Source organism: Triticum aestivum, chromosome 1B (genome assembly GCF_018294505.1).
Source record: "Triticum aestivum cultivar Chinese Spring chromosome 1B, IWGSC CS RefSeq v2.1, whole genome shotgun sequence".
NCBI classification, from domain to species: domain Eukaryota; kingdom Viridiplantae; phylum Streptophyta; class Magnoliopsida; order Poales; family Poaceae; genus Triticum; species Triticum aestivum.
This window is the reverse complement of record NC_057795.1, coordinates 48,648,432-48,676,108: the sequence shown is the minus strand read 5'-3', so window position 1 is coordinate 48,676,108 and position 27,677 is coordinate 48,648,432. Positions and strand designations below refer to the sequence as shown.

Here is a 27,677-nt window from a genome sequence, read left to right as displayed (position 1 = left end):
CGAACATCAACCGGTGTTTGGCATCTTGCGAAATTTCAGCCCGAAACGACATCCGTACAGTTTCTTTTACAAGCGTCCACCGATGTCTTTTTAAACTGAAATTTTGCACGATGTTAGAGCTCTCGTTGATGTTCATACATTTATTTTTTTAAGATTTTCTTTTTGCTATTTATTTTTAGGAATTTGCACTGTTCATGCGAGTGCATTTGTTACAGCCATGCGTCATAGCTCCTCACCAGCACGCAGGTTCGGTCTAGTAAAAACCTGTGGCGTTCGCTCCACTCCTTCAATTCATTTCGAGTAAAGTGCATTGTAGGTCCTTAAACTATTTCAGGGGTATCACATAGGTCCTCGAACTATGAAAATCACCATTCAGGTCCTCGAAGTACAGTAAGTGTGTCATCTAGGTCCAGAATCTCACTAACCCCCTCTAAATGGTCAGCTGTCATGGTGAACAGTGCGAAAAATAAAAAATATGAACAAAAAATCTGAAAATCTTTGGCATCGAAGATACCCCTGGTGCGTGAATAGTAAAAATGTTCATTAATTCAAAAAAATGTTCGCGAATATGGGAAAAATATTGGCGACTTCAAAAATGTTCACAAACAATAAATTTGAAAATATGTTCGCGAACCACAAATATTGTTCGTGGGTATGGAAAAAAATGTTTGCGAACCACAAAAATTTGTGACTTTAAAAAATGTTAGTGAACTTTTTATTAAAGTCGCGAATATTTTTTCCAAATTCATCGTTCGCGAACATTTTATTAAATTCACGAATATTTTTTCCAAATTCATCGTTCGCGAACATTTTTTTAAAGTCGTGAATATTTTTTCCAAATTCATCGTCCGTGAACTTTTTTTAAACTCGCGAATATTTTTTTAAAGTCGCGAATATTTTTTCCAAATTCATCAATCGCGAACATTTTTTTAAAGTCGCGAATAGTTTTTCCAAATTCATCGTTCGCGAACTTTTTTTAAAGTCGCGAATATTTTTTTAAACTCGCGAATATTTTTTTAAATTCGCGAATATTTTTTCCAAACTCATCGTTCGCGAACATTTTATTAAAGTCACAAATATTTTTTCCAAATTCATCGTTCGCGAACTTTTTTTGAATTAATGAACTGTTCACGCGACAGGGTATCTTCGATGACAGAGGATCTCAGTTTTTCGATTTTTTTTAATATTTATTGTTTATCGTGTACTGTTCATCAGGCACAGGAATTCAGGACTGTTTGCCGCGCACTGTTACGGTTACTGTTTACGTGCCAGCTGGCCAGTTAGAGCCTGTCAGGGAGATTTTGGACCTGAATGACACAATTACTGCACTTCGAGAACCTGGATGACGATTTTCATAGTTCGAGGACCTACGTGACATCCCTGGAATAGTTCAAGGACCTACAGTGCACTTCACTCATTCATTTCCTTTCCCACGAGGAGTCAGTCTGTGTGCACTGCCGCGCAGAAGAGCATCGAAGCGGATACCGCCATTGATGGCGGAGGCAGGGAGAGGAGGAGGAGGAGGAGGCGGGCGGGCGGGCGAGCAGATGCCGCCATTGATGGTGAAGAAGCCGAGCAGAGTGTACCACTCCTCCTGCTATTACTGTGAACAGAGGAGGCCAGGCGGACCATTCTACCCCTCGCGCCGCGCGTGCCGCCCTCTCGCTCGCTTTTGGCACTTGGCAGGCAGCGGTTGAGAGTGGCCGCGCCGCACCGCACCCCGTCCCATCGCATCACCCACGCATCACACCCGCACGCACGTAGGAGTACCACCGATCCGCCATTACCATCCATCGCCCGCACGAAGCTTCCTGCCACCTTCCTCGCCTCCCCTGGCCTGCGCGGCGCGGCGCGAGTGCTGCTACCTACGGGCTACAAGTACCCGTGGCGGGGCGCCAGGCATGCCCTTCCCACCTGCCCACCACCACCACCCTAGCCTCTCTCCCAACCACCCCCTCCACTCCCCTTTCCTTTCCCAGTGACTGACGAAGCGGCAGACCTTCCGCCGCCGGCCGCCGGGGTTGAGTTCCGGCGCCCGCCCGCACGCACGTCCGGGGGAGGCGTGGCGGCTTTGGCGTCTGGGTCTGGGTTCGGGTTCTGTGTCTGTGTTGTGTTGATTGGTTCGTTGCGGGGCGGAGAGAATCCCGGCTCCGCACGCTAACAACCGCCTCGCCCCAAGGCCAAGCAAGAGATCTCGCCCCGGACGCCAGCGCGCGGGGTATAAGACCGCCTCGTCGTCGCCGTCCCCGGGGCGAATTCCGCGAGGCCGCCCCTCGATTTCGCATTGCTGACACAATCGCCGCCGGCGGAGGGGCCTTCCATCCAAGGCGACTCCTTTCCTCGACGCGGTCCGCGATGGGCGAGGCCGGCCACGACGCGCCGGCGGTGAACGAGGAGAAGGGGGCGATGGCGGCGGCGCCGTTCCCGGCGTGGGCGCGGACGGTGGAGGAGTGCGAGAAGCGGTTCGGGACGGACCGGGACCGCGGCCTCTCCTCGGCGGAGGCGGCGGCGCGGCTGCGCGCGCACGGGCCCAACGAGCTGCTGGAGCACCCGGGCCCGTCCGTGCTGCAGCTCGTGGCGCAGCAGTTCGAGGACACGCTGGTGCGCATCCTGCTGGCCGCCGCCGCCGTCTCCTTCGCGCTCGCGCTCTCGTCGTCGGCGGGCGCGCTCACGCTCTCGGCCTTCGTCGAGCCGCTCGTCATCTTCCTCATCCTCGTCGTCAACGCCGCCGTCGGGGTGTGGCAGGAGACCAACGCCGAGAAGGCACTCGAGGCGCTGCGCCAGATCCAGTCCGACCACGCCGCCGTGCTCCGCGACGGCGAGTGGGCGCCCGCCCTCCCCGCGCGCGACCTCGTCCCGGGCGACGTCGTGATGCTCCGCGTCGGGGACAAGGTCCCCGCCGACATGCGCGTCCTCAGGCTCGTCTCCTCCACGCTCCGCGTCGAGCAGGGGTCGCTCACCGGCGAGACCAACTCCGTCAACAAGACCGCCCACGCCGTGCCGGCAGAGGACGCCGACATCCAGGCCAAGGAGTGCATGGTCTTCGCCGGCACCACCGTCGTCAATGGCTCCGCCGTCTGCCTCGTCGTGCACACCGGGATGGCCACCGAGATCGGCAAGATCCACTCGCAGATCCACGAGGCCTCGCAGGAGGACGACGACACGCCGCTCAAGAAGAAGCTCAACGAGTTCGGCGAGGCGCTCACCAAGATCATCGGCCTCATATGCATCCTCGTCTGGCTCATCAACGTCAAGTACTTCTTGACCTTCGAGCTCGACGGATGGGTGCCCAGGAACATTCGCTTCTCGTTCGAGAAGTGCACATACTACTTTGAGATCGCCGTGGCGCTTGCCGTCGCCGCCATACCCGAAGGATTGCCTGCCGTGATCACCACCTGCCTCGCCCTTGGAACCAGGAAGATGGCCGCCAAGAACGCGCTTGTCAGGAAGCTGCCCAGTGTGGAGACTCTGGGCTGCACCACCGTGATCTGCTCCGACAAGACTGGGACTCTGACCACCAACCAGATGTCAGTCTCAAAGCTCGTTGCGATCGGTGATGCCCCAGGGAAAGTTAGGAGCTTCAAGGTGGACGGCACGTCGTATGATCCCCGTGATGGCAAAATCTACGACTGGCCTGCTGGGAGGATGGATGCAAATCTTGAGATGATCGCAAAGGTTGCCGCTGTCTGCAATGATGCCAGTGTCTCACATTCTTCAAACCAGTATGTTTCCACCGGAATGCCGACCGAGGCTGCTTTAAAGGTGAGGATTGGTACAGTTCATGCTATTCTCAATTTCCTTGAATTTCACAGTATTTTTTAATTCGAGAATATGGTGGTGCTTACTTGATCCACAACTGAACAGTTTAGGATACAGTTATCACTGGAGTTTAGGTTGTGTCAGTCCAAATTCAGACAGTACTGATGTTGGAAGACATTCCATTCTTAGGCTCCCATAATGATTAATTTGTTGGTTGGTTTCTTGCAGGTCCTGGTTGAGAAAATGGGAGTACCTGAAGGAAAGAACGGTCTGTCGGTGGATCCGTCCGAGACATTAGGTAAGCATCAATGCTTGCTTTCGAGCTTAGCGGAACATAACTTACTATTTTGATATTTTCTGATACGTGCTGCTGAGTTAAGCTACAACCGTATACTGAGCATTTTTGTGATATTGTTTGCTGTCAGGCTGCTGCCGATGGTGGAGCAATGCTGCCAAAAGGATTGCGACGCTCGAGTTCGACCGTATGAGGAAATCAATGGGAATCATCGTTACCTCCAAATCAGGAGGCAACACTTTACTTGTTAAGGTGTTGCTATACCGCCATTTCCCACTGATATGTTAAATAAAATTATCCTGCATTATACCATTGTTTTATGTTCGCTGGAGTGACACTAAGTGCATGATGATGTGTCCTGATGGCAGGGAGCTGTTGAAACCTTGCTGGAGAGGAGTAGCCATATTCAGCTGCAGGATGGTTCAGTTGTGCCTTTAGATGAGAAATCAAGAAAAGCTGTTTTGGCAAGTCTCCATGAATTGTCAACAAAAGCTCTGCGGTGCCTCGGATTTGCATACAAGGAGGATCTTGGTGAATTTGCAACATATGATGGGGAATACCACCCTGCTCACAAGCTTTTGCTGGATCCAGCCAATTATGCAGCAATTGAAACTGACCTGATATTTGTTGGTCTTGCTGGCCTAAGGGTAAGACTCTGCTCCTCATTGTGGATATGTTTTTTAATCAATGCTGCTCTACACTCTATAATTTGCAATCTAGATAAATCTTTTGGTTGGGGACCATGATTTGTCAATATGCTTTTCTGTATATGATCCCTTGCAATGCTGACAAGTCTTTATGGTGGATGTTTTTAACTATGTCAGGATCCTCCGAGGGAAGAGGTCTTTGATGCTATTGAGGACTGCAGAGCTGCGGGCATCCGTGTTATGGTGATTACAGGAGACAACAAAGAAACCGCTGAGGCGATATGCCATGAAATTGGTGTATTTTCACCTGATGAAGACATTACCTTGAAGAGCTTTACGGGGAGGGAGTTCATGGCACTTGAGGATAAGAAGACACTGCTGCGAAGGAAAGGTGGCCTTCTGTTCTCTAGGGCAGAGCCTAGGCACAAGCAAGAGATCGTGAGGCTGCTAAAAGAAGACGGTGAAGTTGTTGCTATGACTGGAGATGGAGTAAATGATGCCCCTGCTCTAAAACTTGCTGACATTGGTATAGCAATGGGTATCACCGGCACTGAGGTATATATATTCTTAATGCACACCATCTTAGCCACTGCTTTTGAAGCACCTTTTTGGTTCTCTCTTGAATCAGGGGAAGTGCCCATTTTTCTATAATGTCAAATGAAAAAGTTTGTACTCACCGTACAACCCCACACCAGAGTGAGATTGCAAACCACAAGTTTAGCAGGTGTCACAAAACATACCTGTAGATGCGCTGTTACAAAATTAACAGAAAACCAGGAACCACCATCACATATTTCATGATCTAGAGCAGAGAATATAGGTGCTTACCCCTTTACAAGGTAGCATAGCTGAATTATCCATCATTTTGCACTTTAGAGTCTTCAAGGTTTTCTGCTTTAAAATCACTTCTTTCAATGGTTTTCCTGACAAAACTATTGATTTCTCAAAACCATTGTTTGTCTTTCAACCTTTGTAGTTCAGAAACCTCTGAAATGTATTGATTGCCAGCCCTAGCCCTCGCCTGTTACTGCTTTTAATAAGCTAACTACATAATATTGTTTGAGTTAGACCAGTAAAACAACATTTGGTTTTCTAGTCAGATTGTAAAGCACGACTTTAGAGGTTCTAAGAAGAGAGTGATATATGCAAAATTATGCTTGTGTTCAGCTTATAATTTGGGGAGCAGTATCTGAAAAATCATTGTTTTTTTTTCAGGTTGCCAAAGAGGCTTCTGACATGGTACTAGCAGACGACAATTTCAGTACCATTGTTGCTGCTGTTGGTGAAGGCAGGTCTATTTACAACAACATGAAAGCTTTCATAAGGTTTGTGCACTGAGAGCCTTGCTCCCACTTCTCATTGGCAGTTTTGTGATTGCTTGCAATTTCAGTACCATATGACTTGCTAAAGCTAATGTTCCTGAATCGGGCATGAGTAGGGGACTGCGTATGCAATATATCTAGATTTTACATTCAGTTGTTGGAAAGCATGTCGCTGCTTGAGCATTCTGAAAGTCTTTTCTTCACTGCTGCAGATATATGATTTCCTCAAACATTGGTGAAGTTGCCTCGATCTTCCTTACCTCTGCTTTGGGTATTCCTGAGGGGTTGATACCTGTTCAACTTCTGTGGGTAAATCTCGTCACTGATGGCCCCCCTGCTACTGCTTTGGGTTTCAATCCTCCAGACAAGGACATCATGAAGAAGCCACCAAGGAGGAGCGACGACTCACTGATCACTCCCTGGATTCTGTTCCGTTATCTGGTAATTGATCACCACATATCTGTTGGATCCCTTGCAGGAATCTCTGCCCTTACTTTCTTTTCGAGATTAATTTTTCTCACCGACTATACATAACTTGCAGGTCATTGGCCTTTACGTGGGGGTTGCAACCGTTGGTATCTTTGTCATCTGGTACACCCATGGATCTTTCATGGGCATTGATCTCACTGGAGACGGCCACACGCTTGTCAGTTACTCGCAGCTCTCAAACTGGGGCCAGTGCTCTACCTGGGATAACTTCACAGCCTCGCCCTTCACTGCTGGTGCTAGAACTTTCACCTTCGACGACAACCCCTGCGACTACTTCCAGGCCGGAAAAGTGAAGGCAACGACGCTCTCACTCTCTGTGCTCGTGGCGATCGAGATGTTCAACTCGCTCAACGCCCTCTCCGAGGACACAAGCCTGCTGAGGATGCCTCCGTGGGTCAACCCGTGGCTGCTTCTGGCCATGTCGGTGTCGTTCGGGCTGCACTTCCTCATCCTCTACGTGCCGTTCCTCGCGCAGGTGTTTGGCATCGTGCCGCTCAGCCTGAACGAGTGGCTCCTGGTGCTCCTTGTCGCGCTCCCCGTGGTGCTCATCGACGAGGTCCTCAAGTTCGTTGGCAGGTGCACGACCGCCTCAGGTCCCAAGCGGCGTTTAAAAAAGCAAAAGGGCGAGTGAAGGAGGCGACGGCGACTAACAGCGGTTGTTCCAGACAACGCCGTGGTAACTAATCATCAACAAAAAAAAGCAATTTGTTCAGAATGTTCGGACCATGTAACAGTGGTCGCCAAAGGAAGGGTGTTTATTCAGCGTATAATATATATATATATATATATATATATATATATATATATATATATATATAACTGAAGTAGATAAAAAGGGTTCTGGAACAAAGCTCTTGCTTTTCGCGGAGACTGAACTTAGCAGCTCTGTTCTTGTTTCTTTTTAGTTGTTATTATAGGTTCCAAACCTTTGATTATATATCCTGTGAATTACATGTAGGTAGTGGTTCCTTGGTCTCGGAGTGTTGGAATGTTGCTTTGTTTTTGTTGCGAGCTATTTGCCGAACAGGAGTGCAAATAATTATACGTCACAAGGGAACAGCCATTTCTGATTACTGTTAATGCTGCTGTTTTAAATGTGTCTATGTATTGCATATCCTATGAATTACAATTCTATGGAGCGTATGATGAGAAGAAGCAGAGTATTTAGTCGCGGTAATTTCATTGGTTGCTGTGTTGTTATCTGCTTTGAGATGCTGTGGTTCATACACCTGCAGGAACTTTTTGTTGCACAATCTGCTTGTTCTCAAGTACACCCCCCCAGCACAGGCCTCCTGGCACTTGCGCCTGCACAAGTAGCAGTGAAGAACAGGCAACGCTTGTTAGTTATAGCTAATAGCTAGACTCAAATATCTTAGTTGGCTCCATGTTGAGAAGATACGAAGTTTTGGCTCGCCATTTCCTACACTAGGCGCTATGGAGCGGCAAAACCCTATTTGCCGCATTTTGCGTAAAAGTGCTGGGTATTTGCGACGGGAGGGAAGCGAGCAAATGAGAGTTAATTTAGTCCGGTTTCAAGCCTTCTAGAAGGCTCCAGTTCAGTTTTCACTGGGTTTTCATTTTCTTTTTCCTGCCGTTTCTTTTACCTGATTTCTTTGGGTTTTCTTTTCATTTGTTTTCAGAAAGTTTCATTTTAACAAGTGTTTGGAATTTCAAAAAATGTTCAGAAATTTTCGAAATATGTTCATGTTCCAATTTTCTTTTGGAATTTGAGAAAATGTTCTCATTAAAAAAGTGTCAACATTTTCAAGAAATGTTTGGGAATTAAAAAAGTGCAAAAATTAATTCAGAAGTTTAAAAATGTTTTTATTTTCAAAATTTGTTCACAAGTTCAAAAAATGTGCCCATTTTTAAATTTTGTTCAGAAATTAAAAAAATGTTGGCCAACGCTAGGGGCCGGCCGACCAGCCCAAGTGCTGGATCAGTTGCCTTCTACGCCGTAGAATTAGGATGCTTATAACCGCTAGATCGTGCCCTCCAGCGCCATCCCTTTGTCACACAAACTTTCCCGCACGCGCAACTCTGTTTCACACGAGGCAGAAGCCAAAATGGCCTCCCGCAGGCCACGTCCTAGCCCGCGGTCGGCGAGCCATGAAGCTCGTGACCCTAGCAGTGTCATCTACCGGTTACAACTTCCTGGTCGCTGAATACAGCCGCCTCAACACTTTGTCAGCGGCCACAACTTCGCCGTCGTCGGTTGCAGCATATTCGTCTGTCGGTCTTAGCTTCCCTATTGCCGGTCACAACATCACCGATGTGAGTTGTAGCACCGTCAGTGAGGGATCCCAGCATCGTTGGCGGTTTGTCGGAACAGCCTTACCCCCCCCCCCCTAGCAGCACCGCATGTAGCCTAGCAGGAGCCCGTCGCAACACGATCAAGCGCCGGTTGTAGCTTCCAACCTCGCCGGTCGCAACATCCAACCGCACAGTCAAGGATGAGGACATGGACGACCATGGCGTCCCCAAGTTGCAAACATCCATGCTTGCAGCACCTCCATGTGTCGCCCCGCCAGCCATTGTAGCAGCACCGACGACAAGCGGTGACCTCACAGCAAAATGCTGGCTTGTCGATCTTCGTGGCCGCGACAAATCTGGTCGGACAATGCAGAGGTTGGTGGAAGGTAGGCATTGACGGCGAGGATGGGATGAGGAAAGCACTCGGCGTGAAAACATTGTGTGGAGGTGACTGATTTAGGCCTTGTGTGTTTAAATACGTCCCGAAGAGGTTTGGAAGGGATCGAGGAGGCTTTTGACTTGGGGATTTAATCCTCCCCAATCGAATCCAATTCCCCTTCAAATCCCTGTAAACCGAACAAGGCCTTAAGGAGATAGGGATGCGACATGCAACTGTTTGTGGGGCCACAAGAAACATGCAAGTTGCGCGTGAGCGAAAAACAAAGCGACCGGCGCTGCGCGATGCCCGTCGGCCGACTCACATCATTTCCCAAAAATGTTCGGTAATTTTCAAAACATGTTCAGATTTTCAAGTACTGTTTCAAATTTTGGAAAATATTCTAGTTTCATAAAAAAAATTAAAATATGTTCGTGTTCAAAAACAATATCATTTTTTTGCCACTGTATAGTCCCCGTCAGAATTTCCTATTCGACGCTCTCTGCGTCGAACAGTCGAGGTAACGCACACAGCCACGATACTAACCGAATGACTGGGCTGGCCCATCTATATGGCTAACGAGTAGATGGCATCTGGTTTTTAGGAACTTTCTGGAAGGTTCCAACCTAGGTTTCTAATGGTTTTGGGAACCTTCTAGTTGGTTCCTGAACCGTTTCTTGGACTGGTTTTCTGGTTTCTTTTTGTCTTTTATTTTTCGTTTTTCTTTTTTTTCCTTTTCTATTTCTATTCTTTTTTTTCCTTTTCTGTTTCTATATTCTTTTTTTCCTTTTTGATTTCTTTTCTTTATGATTTTGTTCAAAATTTCAAAACTTTTCAATCTTTGCTCAAGATTTCAGAAAAATGATTTCATTTCGTTCACAAAATTTGGGAAATTGTTCACAATTTGTTTTAGAAAAAATGTTAATGTTTTCAAATTTTGTTCGGGAGTTTTATAAAATGTTCCTATTTCAAACATCGTTCACAAATTTCAAGATTTTGTAATATTTTACAACTTTTGTTCAGGAGTTTAAAAAATTGTTCGTCAATTTGAAAAATGTTCGTGTTTTAATTTTTTTTGGAGAGTTCCAAAAATGTTCGTAAATTTAAAAAAATGTTTGTGTTTCTATTTTTTTAGGAGTTAAAAAAATGTTTCCATTTTAAGAAAAATGTTTGCATATCCAAAATTTGTTATGGAATTTTGAAAATGTTTCATTTTTCAGAAAAAAGGATTTCAAAAAATGTTCTTGTTTTCAAAAAATGTTCATGTTTCCAAAAATTGTGCACTTTCTCAAATTTGTTCTACAGATTTAGAAAATGTTCCCGTTTTCAGTTTTTTGTGTTTCCAAAAATTGTTCCTTTTTTAGAAAGTTGTTCGCAAATTTCCTGAAATGTTTCTGTTTCCAAAAATAGTTCATGTTTTCAAATTTTTTCTGCAGTTTTAAAAAATGTTCACGTTGTAAATTTGTTTGGTATTTCCAAAATTGTTCCTGTTTTAAAAACTGTTCGCAAATTTCATTATTTACCTTTTCCTATTTTTTCTGGAATTTCGAGCAAAAAATCCAAAACACGAAAAAAGGAAAAAAACATTTGGATCTTCGTTGTTTTTGGTTCTTATATTATTGCGCTACATATGTAATCATTCGGTGTGATTATGTCTACTGGCTAGCACAGTCGCCTCTTTCACTAGAGGTCCCGTGCTCGATCTGTACAATACTCAATTTTTTTAGACGTGAACAGACTCACGCTACAGTTCCACTGGTCGCTAGCTTGGGCCGGCCTAGTCAGGTATGCGCCTGTGCGTGCGTCCGACAATTTGCCGCAAAGAGCGGCATATAGGAGATCCTGTCCCCGTCCACCATAGTACTCACTCGCTCACTCCACTCGGGCTGCAGCATGCATGGGTCGGCCCATCAACAGGCCCCCGTGCGGCAGCCAGCGCCAAATAGGGCCTCATGGCATCAATAGGCTTGAACTTTGGATAATTAGGGCCTGTTTTTAGTTATGTGCATCAATTTTGCCCGCCTTGCCAACTAGGATATATTATTGTTCGAGGAAAACATGCAAGGAGGGCAAAATTGATGCAGATAACTAAATAGGCATCTTTTCCACAGTTCGAGCCTATACAGACGCGCTGCATAAGCCGCACGCAGGAAAATATGCCTATATAGCGCGCGCGACAAAAACAGTGCTCCAACAAAAGTTGTAAAATAGAGTGTGCACAAAAACGAAGCTGTAATTTTAACGCACGCGGGCCGCGGGGCAGAAAATTTGTGGCGCCGGCTTGTGCACGCGGGCTTCTGCATATGGGGCCGTCGGGTTGGGCGCTGAGTTTTTGTGCATCTGGTAAACCTCCCGCGCGCAAAAACACTATTTTAGCGCTGCAAAACTTTTTTAGCACGCCGCGCTACTACGCATCTGTTGGAGATGCTCTAAGTATATAAACATACTCCATGAATCAGTGCTAACAGTTATAAAGCACTACAATGGAAGTTGTGACAAAAAAGTGATGCTACGATTGCTCGAAGCTCTGTAGAACAGTCCTAGTTCTTTTCTACTACTCTCTTCATCCCATAATGTAAGACGTTTTTTGACACTAGTGTAGTGTCAAAAAACGTCTTACATTCTGTGACGGAGGGAGTAGAAGTGTTAGCGTGCCGTGCCGTTGAATCACTACAATGATCCATCAAAGTTATGCCCGTCTCCAACTAGGATATATTATTGTTCACAAAAGAGTTATTCTGGCTTCGTTGCACAAATTATTGGCAGGATTATTAAAAGATGATACATACATAATTGTTATCCTAATTTAGTGGTTCCAATCCCTCCTCTGACGTGTGTGGCCCACCCAGAAATCAACTGCCCTATCGGCCAGCTGCCCATAATCACCCCACTGACAAAAAATTGATGTTACAAAATACATGGTTATGGTGAAATACAATCCTACTCTCTCGTTGCCATCACAGAATCAACAATCATGTTATGAGTTGTGTCCATGGTAGTATTTGCACCTCCCGCATAATTCCCTCTGGTTGTGTTGACCACATGGCCTGAAGGATGGTAGTTGGCATCATCATCGCATCTAGCAAAGTGGTAATCATACAAATCACTATCTCTGATGAAGCTGTGCAATGCCATACAAACAATGATAATCCTTGCTTGCTTACTAGGTGGGTCACTCGACATGTTTTAGAATGCGCCATTTCTATTTCCACTACAAGAATTTTGTTAATCCATGACGGTCCTTGTCCGTCACGGACCTGTGCAAAACTGTCGTCGAAGAGAAGCCATGACGGATATGAAATCCGTCATGTATATCGCGTCATAATTTGACCATCGTGCATTCCATGACGGATTTTTTACCGTCATGCATCACTTAACTGATGGACTGATAATGGTGTTAACGTTCATGCCACGTAATCATCTGACATGGCTGCCAACATGGATCTCATGTGGTAGCCCATGCAATCATCGGCCCAATCATCGGCCCAACTTGAATTTTGGCCCATGAATTTCAGTTCCAGCCCATGTGATAATGGGCCCAATTAAGATGTTGGCCTTTTGCCCAAGTTTTGAACGGCCCAATTACATCTTTGTACACTTTTTCTGTTCGGACGTCTTTAGCCAGTAATTATTGGATTATCAAAAAAAGCCAGTAATTATTGTAGACGAAATGCCCAAAAATTCAGTATGTTTACATTTCTAGCAGATAAAATGCATTTTAAAAGGATCTCTTCTCATATTATACAGTACATAGAGAAACTAGCATAAAAAATTACAGAAAAAATACACAACTAATAAGAAAATAATAATTTGAAAGTCACTAAGCCCTCCGCACACAACGAGCCGGGTACCCTCCCCACCTAATCACCCCATGGTGGATGGCACGACTCCTGCATCCTCGATGGCGCTCTAGAGAGAGATGTACCAACTACCATGACAACCTCAACCATGCATGCTGGAGCACCATAGACCGGCAACATCATGCTCGGTGGCGGCTCAACAAGAAGCCAGCCCGCTGGCAGCATAGCACTCGGTCGGGCCAAAACGGGAAGCCACCCCGCTGGCGTCGTAGCCCATGGCCGCCGCCGCCATAGCCCATGGCCGCCGACGCTTGGGAACTGGAGGCCGTCACACATCGTATCATCCACCATCGCACAGTCTCTTGCGACGAGTCGACGTAGTTCCCGAACGGCAGATCAACGCATATCCTCGGGGACATGTCGCCGTACACCGGATCGTGGCGTTCCCACGGAGACAGGTGCAGCCCCAGCCCGATCTCCTCCGTGCGCGCGGCGGCCGAGAGCTCGCCGACGACGTCCCCCGCCCCGTTCTGTCACGGCGAGGCAGCCACCGAGTAGTCCGTCAGCGCCCACGGCCAGAGACAGAATGTGAGCACCACGCGGCCGAACCCTCCCTCTGCGGCACGTGCGTCCAATGGCCGACTTTGAGCTCGGAGGGCGCGAACACGGCGGTGTCGGCAGGGTCGGCACAGCTCCCCAACGATAGGTCAGCGCAGCCCACGACCGCTGGTGGCCCAGCGAGTCGGGGACAACCTGGACGTCGAGGCGGCCGTACTTCCCCCCTGCGGCCTTCGAGCGCATAGAGAATCGGGGAAGATCGGTGGAGTTGGGGCTAGCGGCGGAGATCTGGAGAATCGGGGTGGGGTGGGCGAAAGAAAAGGGAGAGAGAGAGAGAGAGAAGATGAGATGTTAGCGCCGTTCGATCTGGTTGAATCGGACGGTGAGTTTTGGCGATCCGCGAGAACATTGCCTCGACCAATCAGAAAGCTAGATTTCCTTTCTGCAGGATACATAGCTCCTAGTTTGTCAACCCTAGTGGGTTTTTCTGGGCTTCACCCCAGCTGAGTGAGGCCATCTCATAATTTGAATATTTTTTTGTATTTTTATTCAAATAACTAATTACGACACCTTTATAAAGTAACATGTAGAAGCACTTGTCTCATATGCTATAAGACATTTTTACATGTAATGCACTATATTTTTGTAGGAGTCCAATAATTTTCACACGGATCTAATATATTTTATAGTTTACATGAATTTTCACATGCTTGTGGAAATGATTTCAATTTTAACTACATGTATCTCCAATAATGTACAACTTTTTCACGAAAGAACTACATATTAAAACAAATATGTTTTTATATCATTTCCTGAAAATATATGAGAAAGTCAAATGTTCATATTAAATATAGATAGAAAATGAAGGATAAATGATGTGAAAAATAGAATTCTGTGTGGTAGGCGGTGGTTTTCGTTCAAAATCCTAATACTTCGCTAGAGATTGTTTAGTTTGTACACAAAGTGCAACTAGTTTTTCCCGTAATACAAACATTTTTCATATGGAACATATTGCATTACCTTCAATAGTTTTTTAACGGTAATTAAAACTTTCATTTGGAGCCATATTATGCGTCCATGAACCTGGCATAATTCAAGAATGTTTCAAGAAAGTTGGACTATATATTGTTATCAATGGTTTGTTAGGGATAATTTAAACTTCTATTTGCAACTTATCAAGAAAAAATGATAATAATATCTAAAGGTGGTAAAAAAACTCATGTAATTTTTCATGGAATACAATTATGGGTGCATAATCTTAGCATAAAATTTGAGAAGATTTGACAAAAGTTGGCATACATGTTCACAAATGGATACATGAGTGAGGATGTTTCATATAAGTCAAGGTAAACTTTGATGTTTGTACACACTGAAAACATTTAGTATAAGTCTAGCATATTTAAAAATGTTAAGCATTTTTCAAAATACAAGTTGCCAAGTTCGAAGGTGCTAACCGCTTAAAACTCATTTCTCGGGTTCGAGTTCCATTCATGTGCTGTTCTTTTTTTTAATTAAAATATGTGGTATACACCCATAGAATTGTCAAAATATTAGTAAAAATGATAATAATACAAAAATATGGTAGACAATTCTTATAAATCAACATGGAACAATGTTATTGATTCATAAGATGGGAAAAATAAATATAGGAGATTTCGCGAATGTTTGCTATAAATTGACGTTAAGTCATATAGTACATAACTACTGCTGTCTTTTCGCAAAAGAACAAACATATTGTTGCCTATGCGTGAAAAGTATTATAAAAAACTAAAAAAACACTTGGCTCATTATATGTAAGAACTTGGCTCATTGGAATGTACTCCCTCCGTCCCATAATTCTTGTCTTGCATTTGTGTAAATACGGATGTATCTAGTTACGTTTTAGTGTTAGATACATCCGTATCTAGACAAAAATCTAAGACAAGAATTTTGGGACGGAGGGAGTAGATGTTAGGGCTACGTGGTTCAGTATTTTCCTAAAAAAGCAATGCCGGGACACACACCCGCAACATTCTGCTTTCCTAAAGAAAACACCAGAAGGCCGTCCGTAACGATTTGAACAACTTCAAAAAAACTTTATACAATATACTTGTACATTTTTCGTATGCACACATAATATTTTCTTACACATGTTAAACGTTTTTTAAATACATGATAACCATTATTCTTCAAAATACATGTTTGAACATTTTTCAAACACATGATGACCATTATTTTGAAAATACGTGTTTGAACATATTTTTTGTCCAAATACATGGTTGAATTCTTTTTAAAAAATGTAATTTTTTTTAAAATACAAGTTGGGCATTTGTGTTGATCATACAAAACATTCTTTCAAACAAATATGATTGTTCAAAGACACATGTATCTGATTTGTTCCGCAACCTTATAAGTGTGTTGGTATATGAGTGTGGATTTCTAGAGGCCGAGCTCCAGTGAGCTCGTTATTTTGAAAATATCAAAAAGCATACTTAATAGTTTAAAAAACAGAATAAAAATCCATGGAAACATATATTTATTCCGTAGGAACGTGTTGAGTTTCGTCAAAAAATCTTGTGATTTGTATGCTGTACAAAAAAGACAAACTTCCGACTCAATAACAAAACAGGACATTTAAAGTGCGTATTTGTCTTTTTTCTGTATGCCACATCTAAAAGTGTAATGCTATGAAATTTTGCATATATGCAGTATACATATCCACGTGTGTTCACAAATAAATTTGGAATTTTTCGCACTCCCAAAAAATAAAATTTGAAAATGAGCTCACTGGAGCTCGACCTTCGTTGGCATTTTGCGGCGTTGTATACTTTACTAATGAAAAATCCTATTCATGTCATGACTATATAGTTGCCCTGCGGCGGAGCTAACCGCTTAAAATTCATGTCTCGGGTTCGAGTTCCATTCGTGTGTGGTTCTTTTTTAATTAAAAGCCGCGGCGTACCCCTATAGAATTGTTTTTTTTGTGGAAAACCCCTATAGAAATGTTACATCATGTATTCTGTTTTCTTGGAGTTTCAATAATTTTAGAGATGATTTAACATTTTCTATATATCAACGTCAAGTAGCACAATATATAAGTATTGTTGTCTCTTCGCAAAAAAAACATATTGTTGAACTGAAAAACTTTGCTCGTTTTATGTAAAAACTTGGCTTGTCTTTTTGCAAATGTTTATTACACATCAACGTTAAGTAGTACAGTACAGGTTAGTGGTATATGCTTTTTTAATGCTACATGGTCTGATTCCCCGTTCAATCTCTTTTCTTTAACTAAAAATCTTGTTTCATGTTATGTACGAACTTAGTAAGCCATGTGATAGAAAGGTAGGCATTCCTCGGCGGTGGAGGATTAGATATATATAAGCGTGAGGTCCCTGGTAAGATCCCCATGATCCACTTCTCAGTTTTTTCTAATAAACCATACAGTTCTTTTTGGGTAAAAAAAGACTTACAGTGGCCCAACATTTGGACGACGCACTAATAGCAGACCATGTTTTATCCTAAAAAGAACGTCGGGACCGGCGCAACAGCATCATTCATTCCGTTTTCCTAATCTAAAAAAACCACCAGAAGGGCGCCCGTGACGGTTCGCACAACTAAAAAAGCAAAACCGCACATGTGTGGGTCTGACACGCATGACACATCAACATGAGGCATCCATGACGGTCTGCCTGGTGTACAACTGGTCGATCCGTGACGGTATCTGTGACAGTCGTTCGGCTTGTTCTCATCTAACTAATACGTGATGGATTTCATGACGGACAAGAGAAATCTGTCATCGATCATGATGGTTCTTAGGAAAGTCATCAGAAATTCGTCATGGAATAACAGTTTTTTTGTAGTGTTCAACATAGCAAATGATCGCTCTATGACATCTCTAAGGGTTGAATGAAGATAATTGAATACTTCTCTACCAGTTGCAGCAGGGCCCATGTTAAACTCAGGTAGATGGTATTTTGTTCCTCTAAATGGTGCTAGATAACACTACAAGAATTTTGTTAATCCATGACGGTCCTTGTTCGTCACGGACCTGTGCAAAACCGTCGTCGAAGAGAAGCCATGACAGACATGAAATCCATCATGTATATCGCGTCATAATTTGACCATCGTGCATTCCATGACGAATTTTTTACCGTCATGCATCACTTAACTGATGGACTGATAACGGTGTTAACGTTCATGCCACGTAATCATCTGACATGGCCGCCAACATGGATCTCATGTGGTAGCCCATGCAATCATCGGCCCAACTTAAATTTTGGCCAATGAATTTCAGTTCTAGCCCATGTGATAATCGGCCCAATTAAGATGTTGGCCTTTTGCCCAAGTTTTGAACGGCCCAATTACATCTTTGTACACTTTTTTTGTTCGGACGTCTTTAGCCAGTAATTATTGGATTCTCAAAAAAGCCAGTAATTATTGTAGACGAAGTGCCCAAAAATTCAGTCTGTTTACATTTCTAGCAGATAAAATATATTTTTAAAAGGATCTCTTCTCATATTATATAGTACATAGAGAAACTAGCGTAAAAAATTACAGAAAAAATACACAACTAATAAGAAAATAATAATTTGAAAGTCACTAAGCCCTCCGCACACAACGAGCCGGGTACCCTCCCCACCCAATCACCGCATGGTGGATGGCACGACTCTTGCATCCTCGATGGCGCTCTAGAGAGAGATGTACCAACTGCCATGACAACCTCAACCATGCACGCTGGAGCACCACAGACCGGCAACATCGTGCTCGGTCGCGGCTCAACAAGAAGCCAGCCCGCTGGCAGCGTAGCACTCAGTCGGGCCAAAACGGGAAGCCATCCCACTGGCACCGTAGCCCATGGCCGCCGACGCTTGGTAACTGGAGGCCGTCACACATCATATCATCCACCATCGCACAGTCTCCTGCGACGAGTCGGCACAGTTCCCGAACGGCAGATCAACGCATATCCTCGGGGACATGTCACCGTACACCGGATCGTGGCGGTCCCACGGAGACAGGTGCAGCCCCAACCCGATCTCCTCCGCGCGCGTGGCGGCCGAGAGCTCGCCGACGACGTCCCCCGCCCCGTCCCGTCACGGCGAGGCAGCCACCGAGTAGTCCGTCAGCGCCCACGGCCAGAGGCAGAAAGTGAGCACCACACGGCCGAACCCTCCCTCTATGGCACGCGCGTCCAATGGCCGACTTTGAGCTCGGAGGGCGTGAACACGGCGGTGTCGGCAGGGTCGGCGCAGCTCCCCGATGATAGGTCAGCGCAGCCCACGACCGCTGGTGGCCCAGCGCGTCGGGGACAGACTGGACGTCGAGGCGGCCGTACTTCCCCGCTGCGGCCTTCGAGCGCATAGAGAATCGGGGGAGATCGGTGGAGTTGGGGCTGGCAACAGAGATCTGGAGAATCGGGGTGGGGTGGGCGAAAGAAAAGGGAGAGAGAGAGATAGAAGATGAGATGTTAGCGCCGTTCGATCTGGTTGAAGCGGATGGTGAGTTTTGGCGGTCCGCGAGAACGTTGCCTCGACCAATCAGAAAGCTAGATTTCCTTTCTACAGGATACACAACTCCTAGTTTGTGAACCCTAGTGGGTTTTTCTGGGCTTCAGCCCAGCCGAGTGAGGCCATCTCATAATTTGAATATTTTTTTGTATTTTCATTCAAATAACTAATTATGACACCTTTATAAAGTAACATGTAGAAGCACTTGTATCATATGCTACAAGACATTTTTACATGTAATACACTATATTTTTGTAGGAGCTCCAATAATTTTCACACGGATCTAATATATTGTATAGTTTACATGAATTTTCACATGCTTGTGGAAATGATTTCAATTTTAACTACATGTATCTCCAATAAGGTACAACTTTTTCACGAAAGAACTACATATTAAAACAAATATGTTTTTATATCATTTCCTGAAAATATATGAGAAAGTCAAATGTTCATATTAAATATAGATAGAAAATGAAGGATAAATGATGTAAAAAAAATAGAATTTTGGGTGGTAGGCGGTGGTTTTCGTTCAAAATCCTAATACTTCGCTAGAGATTGTTTAGTTTGTACACAAAGTGCAACTAGTTTTTCCCGTAATACAAACATTTTTCATATGGAACATATTGCATTACCTTCAATAGTTTTTTAACGGTAATTAAAACTTTCATTTGGAGCCATATTATGCATCCATGAACCTGGCATAATTCAAGAATGTTTCAAGAAAGTTGGACTATATATTGTTATCAATGGTTTGTTAGGGATAATTTAAACTTCTATTTGCAACTTATCAAGAAAAAATTATAATAATATCTAAAGGTGGTAAAAAAACACATGTAATTTTTCATGGAATACAATTATGGGTGCATAATCTTAGCATAAAATTTGAGAAGATTTGACAAAAGTTGGCATACATGTTGTTCACAAATGGATACATGAGTGAGGACGTTTCATATAAGTCAAGGTAAACTTTGATGTTTGTACACACTGAAAACATTTAGTATAAGTCTAGCATATTAAAAAATGTTAAGCATTTTTTAAAATACAGGTTGCCAAGTTCGAAGGTGCTAACCGCTTAAAACTCATTTCTCGGGTTCGAGTTCCATTCATGTGCTTTTCTTTTTTTAATTAAAATATGTGGTGTACACCCATAGGATTGTCAAAATATTAGTAAAAATGATAATAATACAAAAATATGGTAGACAATTCTTATAAATCAACATGGAACAATGTTATTGATTCATAAGATGGAAAAAATAAATATAGGAGATTTCGTGAATGTTTGCTATAAATTGACATTAAGTCATACAGTACATAACTACTGCTGTCTTTTCGCAAAAGAACAAACATATTGTTGCCTACGCGTGAAAAGTATTATAAAATACTAAAAAAAACTTGGCTCGTTATATGTAAGAACTTGGCTCATTGGAACGTAGATGTTCGGGCTACGTGGTTCAGTATTTTCCTAAAAAAGCAACGCCGGGACACACATCCGCAACATTCTGCTTTCCTAAAGAAAACACAAGAAGGCCGTCCGTAACAATTTGAACAACTTCAAAAAAACTTTATACAATATACTTGTACATTTTTCGTATGCACACATAATATTTTCTTAGACATGTTAAACGTTTTTTAAATACATGATAAACATTATTCTTCAAAATACATGTTTGAACATTTTTCAAACACATGATGCCCATTATTTTCAAAATACGTGTCTGAACATATTTTTTGTCCAAATACATGGTTGAATTCTTTTTAAAAAATGTAATTTTTTTTTAAAATACAAGTTGGGCATTTGTGTTGATCATACAAAACATTCTTTCAAACAAATATGATTGTTCAAAGACACATGTATCTGATTTGTTCCGCAACCTTATAAGTGTGTTGGTATATGAGTGTGGATTTCTAGAGGCCGAGCTCCAGTGAGCTCGTTATTTTGAAAATATCAAAAAGCATACTTAATAGTTAAAAAAACAGAATAAAAATCCATGGAAACATATATATTCCGTAGGAACGTGTTGAGTTTCGTCAAAAAATCTTGTGATTTGTATGCTGTACAAAAAAGACAAACTTCCGGCCCAATAACAAAAAAGGCCATTTAAAGTGCGTATTTGTCTTTTTTCTGTACGCCACATGTAAAAGTGTAATGCTATGAAATTTTGCATATATGCAGTATACATATCCACGTGTGTTCACAAATAAATTTGGAATTTTTCGTACTCCCAAAAAATAAAATTTGAAAATGAGCTCACTGGAGCTCGACCTTCGTTGGCATTTTGCGGCGTTGTATACTTTACTAATGAAAAATCCTATTCATGTCATGACTATATAGTTGCCCTGCGGCGGAGTTAACCACTTAAAATTCATGTCTCGGGTTTGAGTTCCATTCTTGTGTGGTTCTTTTTTTATTAAAAGCCGCGGCGTACCCCTATAGAATTGTTTTTTTTGCGGAAAACCCCTATAGAAATGTTACATCATGTATTCTGTTTTCTTGGAGTTTCAATAATTTTAGAGATGATTTAACAATTTCTGTATATCAACATCAAGTAGCACAGTATATAAGTATTGTTGTCTCTTCGCAAAAAACAAACAAACATATTGTTGAACTGAAAAACTTTGCTCGTTTTATGTAAAAACTTGGCTTGTCTTTTTGCGAATGTTTATTATACATCAACATTAAGTAGTACAGTACAGGTTAGTGGTATATGCTTTTTTAATGCTAAGTGGTCTGATTCCCCGTTCAATCTCTTTTCTTTAACTAAAAATCTTGTTTCATGTTATGTACGAACTTAGTAAGCCATGTGATAGAAAGGTAGACATTCCTCGGCGGTGGAGGATTAGATATATATAAGCGTGAGGTCCTTGGTAAGATCCCCATGAGCCACTTCTTAGTTTTTTCTAATAAACCATACAGTTTTGTTTGGGTAAAAAAAGACTTACAGTGGCCCAACGTTTGGACGACGCACTAATAGCAGACCATGTTTTATCCTAAAAAGAACGTCGGGACCGGCGCAACAGCATCATTCATTCCGTTTTCCTAATCTAAAAAAACCACCAGAGGGGCGCCCATGACGGTTCGAACAACTAAAAAAACAAAGCCGCACATGTGTGGGTCTGACACGCATGACACATCAGCATGAGGCATCCATGACGGTCTGCCTGGTGTACAACTGGTCGATCCGTGACGGTATCTGTGACGGTCGTTCGGCTTGTTCTCATCTAACTAATACATGACGGATTTCATGACGGACAAGAGAAATCTGTCATCGATCATGACGGTTCTTAGGAACGTCATCAGAAATTCGTCATGGAATAACATTTTTTTTGTAGTGTAACTAACCTGATTGGGGTACCCAGAATCAACAAGATAGTGTTTTCCTACACAATGAATGCTTATGTCAAACATGAAATACAATATATTGTCAAGTTGAGTTGTGTGATTGCTTTAAAGAAATATCTGTCGTAGGAATTTTTCTTTGTACTTGTCCAATGTGTCCTTGAATATCCTTGTGTTATGTGCCGAACCAGGCCATCCAACCACTACAGAAGTGTATCTCATGTCCAAGTCTCATACGGCCATCACATTTTGTGATGAATAACCATGTCAACCGTTAATCATATCTTTAGCTGGCACGGTGACAAGTACGTGTGTCCCATCTATAGCACCAATGCAACCATTGAAGTAAGGAAAGAACATAGGGTCTTGCTGTTTCTCATGCACATTTCTAAACTTTGGATCAATTGGTGCAATGATGTTTGTAGCCAATAACATCAAATACCTCAACACATGGTTGAATTTTTGATGGATTATTTCGGTGGACCTCTTTAATCAGTTCCGAACTTGGCTCACTGACTGTGGGCTACCAACAATCCATAAGAACATCCCTAGAGCCTCCTTTGAACACATGTTGCATGTTGCTCGCAAACCATAGTTGCCTATCAAAGACTCATGTAATAAGTCATATATATAGCCATAGTACGCACTAGCACTTGGCTAGTACCAAATCAATCAGTGAAAAAGCTGAAGGAAATATGCCCTAGAGGCAATAATAAAGTTGTTATTTATATTTCCTTATATCATGACAAATGTTTATTATTCATGCTAGAATTGTATTAACCAGTAAGTTAGTACATGTGTGAATACATAGACACACAAAGTGTCACTAGTAGGCCTCTACTTGACTAGCTCGTTGATCAAAGATGGTTAAGTTTCCTAGCCATAGACATGAGTTGTCATTTGATGAATGGGATCACATCATTAGAGAATGATGTGATTGACATGACCCATTCGTTAGCTTAGCACTATGATCGTTTAGTTTATTGCTATTGCTTTCTTCATGACTTATACATGTTCCTATAACTATGAGATTATGCAACTCCCGAGTACCGGAGGAACACTTAATGTGCTATCAAACGTCACAAAGTAACTGGGTGATTATAAATATGCTGTACAGGTGTCTCCGATGGTGTTTGTTGGGTTGGCATAGATCGAGATTAGGATTTGCCACTCCGTGTTTCGGAGAGGTATCTCTGGGCCCTCTCGGTAATGCACATCACTATAAGCCTTGCAAGCAATGTGATTAATGAGTTAGTTGCGGGATGATGCATTACAGAACGAGTAAAGAGACTTGCCGGTAACGAGATTGAACTAGGTATGATGATACCGACGATCGAATCTCGGGCAAGTAACATACCGATGACAAAGGGAACAACGTATGTTGTTATGTGGTTTTGACCGATAAAAATCTTCGTAGAATATGTAGGAACCAATATGAGCATTCAGGTTCTGCTATTGGTTATTGACCAGAGATGAGTCTTGGTCATGTCTACATAGTTCTCGAACCCGTAGGGTCCGCAGGCTTAATGTTCAATGACGATCGGTATTATGAGTTTATGTATTTTGATGTACTGAAGGTAGTTCGGAGTCCTAGATGTGATCACGGAGATGACGAGGAGTCTCGAAATGGTCGAGACATGAAGATTGATATATTGGAAGGTTATGTTTGGACATCAGAATGGTTTCGGATGAGTTCGGACATTTACCAGAGTACCGGGAGGTTACCGAAACGCCCCGGGGAGTCTATGGGCCTTATTGGGATGTAGTGGAAGAGAGGAGGAGACGGCCAGGTGGAGGGCGCGCCCCCCAAGCCCAAGCCAAATTGGGGTGGGGCCCGACCCCCCTTTCCTTCTCTCCCTCTCCCTCTTTCCTTCTTCTCCTACTCCAACTAGGAAAGGGGGAAACCTACTCCTATTGGGAGTAGGAATCCCCCCCCTTGGGTGCACCCCTTGTAGGCCGGCCCTCTCCTCCTCCCCTCCTTTATATATGGGGGAGGGGGGCACCCCATAGACACAAAAGTTGATTGTTTAGCCATGTGCTGTGCCCCCCTCCACTATATTCCACCTTGGTCATATCGTCGTACTGCTTAGGCGAAGCCCTGCGTCGGTAACTTCATCATCATCGTCGCCATGCCGTCGTGCTGACAGAAATCTCCCTCGGTCTCAACTGGATCAAGAGTACGAGGGACGTCATCGAGCTGAACGTGTGCTGAACACGGAGGTGCCGTACGTTCGGTGCTGAGATTGGTCAGATCGTGAAGACATACGACTACATCAACCGCGTTGATATAACGCTTCCGCTTTCGGTTTACGAGGCTACGTGGACACACTCTCCCCGCTCGTTGCTTTGCATCACCTAGATAGATCTTGCGTGATCATAGGATTTTTTTTGAAATTACTGCATTTCCCAACAGTGGCATCCGAGCCAGGTCTATGCGTAGATGTTATATGCACGAGTAGAACACAAAGAGTTGTGGGCGATAATAATCATACTGCTTACCAGCATGTCATACTTTGATTCAGCGGTATTGTTGGATGAAGTAGCTCAGACCGACATTACGTGTATGCTTACGCGAGACTGGTTCTAATGACGTGCTTCACACACAGGTGGCTAGTGAGTGTCTGTTTCTTTAACTTTAGTTGAATCGAGTGTGGCTTCGCCCGGTCCTTGTTGAAGGTTAAAACAACACACTTGACGAAAAATCGTTTTGGTTTTGATGCGTAGGTAAGAATGGTTCTTGCTAAGCCCGTAGCAGCCACGTAAAACTTGCAACAACAAAGTAGAGGACGTCTAACTTATTTTTGCAGGGCATGTTGTGATGTGATATGGTCAAGACCTGATGATATATAAATTGGTGTATGAGATGATCATGTTTTGTAAAAGTTATCGGCAACTGACAGGAGCCATATGGTTGTCGCTTTATTGTATGAAATGCAATCGCCATGTAATTGCTTTACTTTATCACTAAGCGGTAGCGATAGTCGTAGAAGCAATAGTTGGCGAGACGACAACGATGCTTCGATGGAGATCAAGGTGTCAAGACGATGATGATGGAGATCATGAGGTTGCTTTGGAGATGGAGATCAAAGGCAGAAGATGATGATGGCCATATCATATCACTTATATTGATTGCATGTGATATTTATCCTTTATGCATCTTATTTTGCTTAGTTTGACGGTAGCATTATAAGATGATCTCTCACTAAATTTCAAGGTATAAGTGTTCTCCCTGAGTATGCACCGTTGCTACAGTTCATCGTGCCGATACACCACGTGATGATCGGGTGTGATAAGCTCTACGTTCACATACAATGGGTGCAAGCCAGTTTTGCACACACAGAATACTCGGGTTAAACTTGACGAGCCTGGCAAATGCAGATATGGCCTTGGAACACTAAGACCGAAAGGTCGAGCCTGAATCATATAGTAGATATGATCAACATAGTGATGTTCACAATTGAAAACTACTCCATCTCACATGATGATCGGACATGGTTTAGTTGATATGAATCACGTGATCACTTAGATGATTAGAGGGATGTCTATCTAAGTGGGAGTTCTTAAGTAATATGATTAATTGAACTTTAAATTACCATGAACTTAGTACCTGATAGTATTTTGCATGTCTATGTTGTTGTAGATAAATGGCCCGTGCTACTGTTCCATTGAATTTTAACGTGTTGCTAGAGAAAGCTAAGTTGAAAGATAATTGTAGCAACTACACGGACTGGGTCCGTAACTTGAGGATTATCCTCATTGCTGCACAGAAGAATTACGTCCTAGAAGCACCACTAGGTGCTAGGCCTGCTGCAGATGCTACTGATGACGTTAAGAACGTCTGGCAGAGAAAAGCTGATGACTACTTGATAGTTCAGTGTGCCATGCTTTACGACTTAGAACCGGGACTTCAACGACATTTTGAACGTCATGGAGCATATGAGATGTTCCAGGAGTTGAAGTTAATATTTCAAGCAAATGCCCGGATTGAGAGATATGAAGTCTCCAATAAGTTCTATAGCTGCAAGATGGAGGAGAATAGTTATGTCAGTGAACATATACTCAGAATATCTGGATACCACAACCACTTGACTCAACTGGGAGTTAATCTTCTTGATGATAGTGTCATTGACAGAGTTCTTCAATCACTACCACCAAGCTACAAAAGCTTCATGATGAACTATAATATGCAAGGGATGGATAAGACAATTCTCGAGCTCTTCGCAATGCTAAGAGCTGCAGAGGTAGAAATCAAGAAGGAGCATCAAGTGTTGATGGTTAACAAGACCACTAGTTTCAAGAAAAAGGGTAAATGGAAGAAGTGGAACTTCAAGAAGAACGGCAAGCAAGTTGCTGCTCAAGTGAACAAGCCCAAGTCTGGACCTAAGCCTGAGACTGAGTGCTTCTACTGCAAAGGGACTGGTCATTGGAAGCAGAACTGCCCCAAGTATTTGGCGGATAAGAAGGATGGCAAAGTGAAAGGTATATTTGATATACATGTTATTGATGTGTACTTAACTAATGCTCGCAGTAGCGCCTGAGTATTTGATACTGGTTCTGTTGCTCATATTTGCAACTTGAAACATGGGCTACAGATTAAGCGAAGATTGGCTAAGGATGAGGTGACGATTCGCGTGGGAAATGGTTCCAAAGTCGATGTGATCGCAGTCGGCACGCTACCTCTACATCTACCTTCGGGATTAGTTTTAGATCTGAATAATTGTTATTTGGTGCCATCGTTAAGCATGAACTTTATATTTGGATCTTGTTTGATGCGAGACGGTTATTCATTTAAATCAGAGAATAATGGTTGTTCTATTTATATGAGTAATATATTTTATGGTCATGCACCCTTGATGAGTGGTCTATTTTTATTAAATCTCGATAGTAGTGATACACATATTCATAGTATTGAAGGCAAAAGATATAAGTTCAATAATGATAGTGCAACTTATTTGTGGCACTGCCTTTTGGGTCATATTGGTCTAAAGCGCATGACGAAACTCCATGCCGATGGGCTTTTGGAATCACTTGATACTTGCGAACCATACCTCATGGGCAAGATGACTAAGACTCCGTTCTCCGGAACTGTAGAGAGAGCAACAGACTTGTTGGAAATAATATATATTGATGTATGCGGTCCAATGAGTGTTGATGCTCGTGGCGGGTATCTTTATTTTCTAACCCTCACAGATGATTTGAGCAGATATGGGTATATCTACTTGATGAAACATAAGTCTGAAACATTTGAAAAGTTCAAGGAATTTCAGAGTGAAGTGGAAAATCATCGTAACAAGAAAATAAAATTTCTACGATCTGATCGTGGAGGAGAATATTAAAGTTACGAGTTTGGTCTTTATT

The 27,677-nt window shown here is 43.1% G+C and overlaps 1 protein-coding gene across 1 annotated transcript; it reads left to right on the top strand.

Annotated features, from left to right (window-relative positions):
• Positions 1 to 1,677: 1,677 nt before the first annotated feature.
• Positions 1,678 to 7,592, top strand: LOC123106043 (calcium-transporting ATPase 4, endoplasmic reticulum-type). The gene is made up of 8 exons (XM_044528238.1): positions 1,678 to 3,762; positions 3,988 to 4,057; positions 4,185 to 4,306; positions 4,423 to 4,701; positions 4,879 to 5,256; positions 5,917 to 6,026; positions 6,236 to 6,464; positions 6,565 to 7,592. The coding sequence occupies exons 1-8, from the start codon at positions 2,356 to 2,358 to the stop codon at positions 7,141 to 7,143; spliced, it is 3,174 nt and encodes a 1,057-aa protein (XP_044384173.1). The 5' UTR covers positions 1,678 to 2,355; the 3' UTR covers positions 7,144 to 7,592.
• Positions 7,593 to 27,677: the final 20,085 nt, after the last annotated feature.